We start from the raw sequence: 6,778 nt of genomic DNA, 5'->3' as shown, positions 1-6,778 counted from the left end.
GGACACTCACAAAGCTGTGCGGACACTCACAAAGCTATGCGGGGCGCTCACTCAGCTGTGCGGACACTCACAAAGCTGTGCGGACACTCACAAAGCTATGCGGGGCACTCACACAGCTGTGCGGGCACTCACAAAGCTGTGCGGGCACTCACAGAGCTGTGCGGACACTCACAGAGCTGTGCGGGCACTCACAAAGCTGTGCGGGCACTCAAAGCTATGCGGGGCACTCACACAGCTGTGCGGACACTCACAAAGCTGTGCGGGGCACTCACTCAGCTGTGCGGGCACTCACACAGCTGTGCGGACACTCACTCTGCTGTGCGGACACTCACTCTGCTGTGCGGGCACTCACAAAGCTGTGCGGACACTCACAAAGCTGTGCGGGGCACTCACAAAGCTTTGCGGGCACTCACAAAGCTGCGCGGGGCCGTTAACAGCGCAGCGCCCGCGGTCAGGGCGCACCGGCGGGCTCGGGGACCGGAGGGTTCGGGCGCGGCTTGAGCAGGGTAAGAGCCGGGACAGCCGGGAGCCGCTCCGCCCCTGACCGCCCGAACGCCTCCGGGCTGCGGCCACCCGCCATTTCGCGCAGGGCGGAACGCAGCTGGCGGCGAGCGACTCCCACCATTTCGGGGACAGCGGCGCCACCGCCGCCGCCGTGCGGGAAGGGCTCGGGCCGGCCCCGCCCGCCGCGGGGCTGGTGCCGGGCCCGGCCGCGCCCCGCGCCCCGCCCCGCTCAGGTATCGGGGGAAACTGCTCGGGGGTGCGGTGAAGCGGCGGTGGTCGGAGTGGGGCGGAGGATGGCTGCGCGCCGTGGGTTGTGCCTGCTGCTGGTGCTGCTGTTTCGTGCGCTGCTGGGAGCTGCCGCCGCTGCTGGAGGTGAGCGCAGCAGCGTGAGCTGCCAGCTTGGCTGGGATCAGCGGGGCGGGCAGCGCGGAACCCGGCGGGCACGGCAGCCCCTCAGCCGCCGGCGGGGCAGGTGCCTTGCCTGGATAGGTTCGGGGAGCCTGCAGGGAATGGGGACGGTTCCGCGGAGTCGAGCGGGTCGGAAAACTCGTGGGGGTGGCAGTGTGGCTGCCGGGACCCGGAGGGAAAGCGCTTGGCGGGCGAGCAGCCGGGCGCGGCGAGCAGCCCCTCAGGGCTTGTGGGACGCGTGGGGCTTGGCTGCAGCCACCTCGCAGAGAGCCGTGGGATGATGTGGCTTGGAAGGGACCGTAGAGCTCCCATCTCGTTCCAAACCCTTCCCCCCCACGACGGGCACCTTGCCATAGATCAGGTTGCTTAGAGTCCCGTCCAGTCTCGCCTTGAACATTGCCAGGGATGGGGCATCCGCAACTTTCTGGGCAACCTGTTACAGCGCCTTCACATAAAAAGTTTGTCCCTACGATCTTGTCTAAATCTGCTCTCTTTCCATTTAAAACCATTCCGTCTGGTCCTGTCATTTAGTGGGCTTGTAAAAAGCCCCTCTCCAACCCTCTTGTGATCCCCTTCCCTACCCCCCCTTCCCTTACGATAAACGTGAAAAAACTTTAAAGACCATGTTTTTGGCTTTTTTTCCTGATCTAAGAAACTAGGATTCTTTTTAAAAATACAGTCTGTGCTATTGCTTGTTGAACGTAATTACAGTTTGTGGAAAAAACCCTAAACAGTTACTCATATTAATATTTCACTGCATTAAGTTAATTTTTCTCCACCTTTTATAATAAACCCTGTTGCTATATTTGTGCATGCCTTTGCACTGTGTCCTTCTATATTTCATACTGGGTTTATTTACCTAATGAACTCATATGTGTAAAGATTGTGTAAATGTTGAAGCGAAGCGTAGGCTATACATCGTGTACGTATTGAAGCCAAGCATACGTCATATTTTCTCAAGAGATAGATGCTAGGTAGCTACAAGTTGTGTTGTTCAAAGAGGAGTTCCTGAAATTAAACTGCATTTTAGTAGCCTAATTGTCTGACCTGGATGGAGTGAGGAATTTGGAATTCTCGGGGGAGAGGGAGAGAGGTAGCAGATCCAAAAGCCAGGATAGTCTTAAATTTAGTCCTGTTGGGAGTATTACTACCATGAGTAAACTAGTTAGTTTTTCGGTACTCCTTACTGCTGTCTCTTTGGTGTCTGCAGGGTAGGCACAATCCTGTGTTGGTATGTAGTGGGTCGTATCTCCTGGACAAATGGCAAAGTCTTTTGTGGGAGGAGAGAGTTCGCTTTTCCCGTGGGCAGATTAGCAAGTCAATTGCATTCTCTGTATATGAGTCAAGCTGGGTGAAACTTGTCTTGGAAAAGAGCTCGATTGTTATGGAAAACGGCAAGCAGTGAAAGAGTAAGAAAAGGATATAGAAAAGCACATACCTAACAAAGGGTTGGTTGCTCGGTGAGGGAGTGTTAATTGCAGGGAAACAGGACGCTGTCTCCTTATATGTATAGGTTGCTAGTTGGACTGAAAAAAGCTACCCATTATATGTAATCAGAACTTTTGAGGCCCGAATTGAAGTCAGCATAAAACAAGACTCGGTCTCTGAAATCACTGTCTTAAAAAGTACAATAAAACAAACCTTTGTCTCTATCTGACACGCTTGCAATACGAAGTCCTGTCGGTGGTTCAGGTATCTGTCCACCCACTTTAGTGTAGCTCTTACTGTAGTGTCCCACACTAACACTTTAGGACTTTTTGATGAGGCTTATATTTTTTCTACCTAACTTCTGAACTTAAGTTGCAAACCACTGTTTTCTATCTGACCACAAAACATTAGTAAGGATATTTACTCTTCTAGAGTATTTACTCTTCTAGTTCTATACAATAACTTAAGTCTTTGGAATTAAATAAAAATGACATGACTGCAATTTGATGGTATCAACCACTTTCTGATGGACAGGTGTTTAACTTAGCATTGGATGGTGCATTTTATTACTGTATCTTGATCAGTGCTATCAACTTAGTATATAGGGTCTGCTTCCAAACCTTCTCCAGGATCTTTCTCAGCTAAACCGAAAGCCTAAGAAAATCGGCATTGCTTAACTCATTACCACTTAAGTATCTCGTATCTGTAAGCTATATCCCTTAGGCTGGTTTTATGGCTTTTCGTATTCACAGCTCAGCTTTGGGAGCTAGGAATGCTGCATTGTAATTAAGCTTTGCAGTCTTGAACAGTATTGTTGATGTGAGAAGCCTGAGTGTCTGAATGGAGAATTTTTATAATTCTGCTTTGTTGTAATTACACCACATTTAGACCAAAATTGCTATCTGGCATTTGAGTTACTTTTCTTTAGGAGGATGGTTTTATAATTTAAGCCTCTGTCTTCATGCACTCTACTGCAAAGATTTGTCCATGTCATTGTACAGACACAAAATTTTCTTGCATGTCAGTTTTCCATTGAAGGCTGCCTGGGCATGGAGATTAAGTGCTCAAGTGGATCTGAGTTAACTTAGTTCAAAATTCTGAAGAGTGTGAATATATGCATATTTCTGTATACATCTTCAGAAAGTTGCAGAGTCTAGGCAAGGGTCTAATGCTGCACATCAGAATATATTTTGCAGTTAAAATTTGAAAGGAACAGCTATCTAAAATGAGCTACTTTGGGGAATCTGTACTGGGAAACACACACTTGTGTATTTACATATTTCTTGTAAAATTTAAGGTGGAAGCAATTTTTCGTTTGAAACAATTACTTATTAACAAAGGGGCAATGCTTCAACATTGTTCAAGGCTGTTTGCTGTTCAGGTACTCAAAAAGACACTCTTTATATTCCAGCTGGGGGGCTTTGGCTAAATAAATCCTCAAATATTGATTGAAACTGAGTTTAGAAATAAGCCTCCATAAACCAGTCAGCTTCCATGTCCACACGGTTTAGCTGCATGAACATGGATGTCTGTAGGTGAATCACTTTTCAGAATGGTGTGCATTCTAGGACATTGCTTGTGTAGTTTAGGCTGTTAGCAGAGGAGGACTGTGCTGTGTGTGCGTGCAGGGGTTCCGAACTGGGCTGTCCAAAGTTTGTCCTACAGGACTCAGCAGTCAGGAGCACCTGCCTCATCCATATGGTTTTATGGGGTAAGCTCCCATAGCATTCAAAGAGGCCGAGCAAAGCTTGCAACGACAGCAGTTTGTGTATGAAGCAGCCTTAGCCGTCAACTCTACCACCTGATACTTGGAATAGAGACCACAGAGAGCATCTTTCCTGAAGGAAATCCCAGACGAGGACCATATTGCAATTTTATGCACAGAGTTAGTGTGTTCAAGTTTCTGTTCAGGTACACTGTAATGTGTGGTGTGCCCTAGAGATCATTTGTGTGTGGCTTTGGATATGGTGCTCTGACTTTCAGTCTCAAGAGGTTGTATGTTCTCTCTTTTTTGTTGTTTTTTTTTTTTGTTTGTTTTTTTTTAATGCATACCTGATTTTTGGGGCATCTAAACTGACAAAGCTTCTACTGCAATTAAATTAGCCTTCTGTGAAGTTCTCAAAGTCCCAGCACTCAGGTGGTCTGGTACTGCTATGTGAAAAGCTAATGGTGCCCTGAGGTAATTGAAGCAGTTTCTACTCTAACTGTTCAGGTGGTAGGAGCACTTGACAACCAATTTTAATACTGCACTTTTAACAAGGCATTTTTAGTATCACTGGTGACATGGAAAAGTGTTTTGGTTTCTAGTAGAATCCTTGAATTCTTGAAGGGGTAAAGATTGTCTTTTGGACAATAAATTTAAAAGAAAGGGAACATAAATCGTCAAGTGTTTGAACATCAGTCTTGATTTTTCTGTTGATAAGGCTGTCTGTAAATGTTCAGAGTAAATCACTGTATCTAATTTATTTTTTAAAAGGGCAAAAAGTCTGTACTTCAACAAATTTTTTTTTTAATTTTAGGGAATGATGGACCCAGCAAACCAAAAGGAAGAACTTTCATTGGCCAGAAGGTTCTAAATGTAAATAATTCTGAAGAGTTATACGTGGTGGATGAATTTGCAGCAAGAGTCCTCACAGGAAAGCTGACTACAGTTTTTCTTCCCATTGTTTATATCTTTGTCTTTATAATTGGTTTGCCAAGCAATGCCATGGCCCTCTGGGTCTTTTTTTTCCGAACAAAGAAGAAACATCCAGCTGTGATTTATATGGTTAACTTGGCGTTGGCAGACCTTCTTTTTATTGTCTGGTTTCCACTGAAGATTTCATACCATCTGAATGGCAATAACTGGCTATTTGGTGAAGGTCTCTGCAAAGTATTTGTTGTGTTTTTCTATGGAAATATGTACTGTTCCATCCTCTTTATGACATGTCTCAGTGTACAACGGTATTGGGTTGTAGTGAACCCCATAGTGAATTCAAAAAAGAAATCAGAAATTGCTTTGGGCATCTCCATTGCTATCTGGGTACTGATTTTGTTGGGCACCATTCCATTGTATCTTGTTAATCAGACAGTATATGTTTCAAATCTTAACATCACAACCTGCCATGATGTGTTGCCTGAAAATGTTTTGGCTAATGATATGTTCAATTATTTTCTTTCACTTGCAACTGGACTCTTCTTAATCCCAGCTATCATCACTGCTGTTGCATACATTCTAATGATTAAGACCCTGAGTGCTTCCATCATAGATGTAAGCACTGGGAAGAAACGAAAAAGAGCAATCAGACTCATTATTGTTGTCCTGTCCATGTATCTCATCTGTTTTACACCGAGCAACGTGCTGATTATTGTGCACTATTCACTCATCAAAGCCTACAGCCAGAGCCATCTCTATGCGTGGTACATAACTGCACTGTGTCTTTCCAGTTTGAATAGTTGTATTGATCCATTCATCTATTATTATATTTCTAAAGACTTCAGAGACAACCTTAAATATGCTCTTCTTTGCCGAAGTGTGCGAACCACACAGAGGATGCAAGTGTCTCTCTCATCAGGCAGGTACCCCAAGAAATCAAATTCTTATTCCTCAAACTCAAGTAGGACCACTAAATCAACCTACTGAGTTTAATCTTAGAAAAGTGAACTTTGGTTATTACTGATGAAAGGATGTGAGTGACAATAGACTTACTTTGGACAGGAGAGTCTGAAGAAACAGCTCTGCATTTTAATTACATTGAAGCCTGGAATTTGGAACTGACAATTGCTTTTTCTGTGTAGAAATAATAAGCAGATAAATCTTCCTGGGAAGCTGGGGGAGGGGAAGAAGACATTTCAGATGCTGTGCAAAAATACTGCTGACGTAGATGTGAGTTGCAGCTGAAGATGTGCTTGTTGAATATAAAAGTTGCTAAAAAGCAAAATGTCTCTGGAATATTATGCAGTATTGTTAGTATTTTTAGTTATCAGAAAAATTTGTTTTGTTTAACTGTAACAGTAATGTATTAGGCATCTGAAGAGACTGTGTGTATACAACCATGCTCTGTGTACCTGCTTACACTGAACATCCTTTGAAGCCCTAGAGAGAAGTAGAGGAGAAACCATTTCACCATCTTGGATTACACCGCTTATTATCTTTGGTATAATGTAATTTATATATTGTTTTCCAAGTTACCGTGCTGTAAATACTAACATAGCAAAAGCTTATAATATTGTCCTATTTGAGTTGACAAGCTGATTTTGTTATCGGCTAGCACTGGGATAAAATGTTAGTTGAGAATATCCACTGTTACTTAACATTTGCCAGTACATGATCTTATATGGGGATATAAAACAAAGTTTTGATGGATAGCTATTTGATTTTATAAAATGTGCCTTGTATTTTTTAAGACATCTAAATAAGATTTTTTTTATTATAACACATTTGAGTTGGGTGCTTTCT

The 6,778-nt window shown here is 44.2% G+C and overlaps 1 protein-coding gene across 1 annotated transcript; it reads left to right on the top strand.

Annotated features, from left to right (window-relative positions):
• The first annotated feature begins 714 nt into the window (after positions 1-714).
• F2RL1 (F2R like trypsin receptor 1) lies at positions 715-6,759 on the top strand. Its single transcript, XM_033085728.1, has 2 exons — positions 715-876; positions 4,860-6,759. Exons 1-2 carry the CDS (start codon positions 798-800, stop codon positions 5,960-5,962), a joined length of 1,182 nt encoding a protein of 393 aa, XP_032941619.1. The 5' UTR covers positions 715-797; the 3' UTR covers positions 5,963-6,759.
• Positions 6,760-6,778: the final 19 nt, after the last annotated feature.

This window comes from Catharus ustulatus, chromosome Z (genome assembly GCF_009819885.2).
Source record: "Catharus ustulatus isolate bCatUst1 chromosome Z, bCatUst1.pri.v2, whole genome shotgun sequence".
NCBI classification, from domain to species: Eukaryota; Metazoa; Chordata; class Aves; order Passeriformes; family Turdidae; genus Catharus; species Catharus ustulatus.
Note: the sequence above shows the minus strand (reverse complement) of the source record. Positions and strands in the feature narration are given on the sequence as shown.

Bases quoted from the DNA above. Each gene is read 5' to 3' on its own strand.
- F2RL1 (XM_033085728.1), top strand. From the start codon at position 798: ATGGCTGCGCGCCGTGGGTTGTGCCTGCTGCTGGTGCTGCTGTTTCGT. The intron at 877-4,859 runs GTGAGCGCAGCA...TTTTAATTTTAG, and splicing joins AGCTGCCGCCGCTGCTGGAG to GGAATGATGGACCCAGCAAA.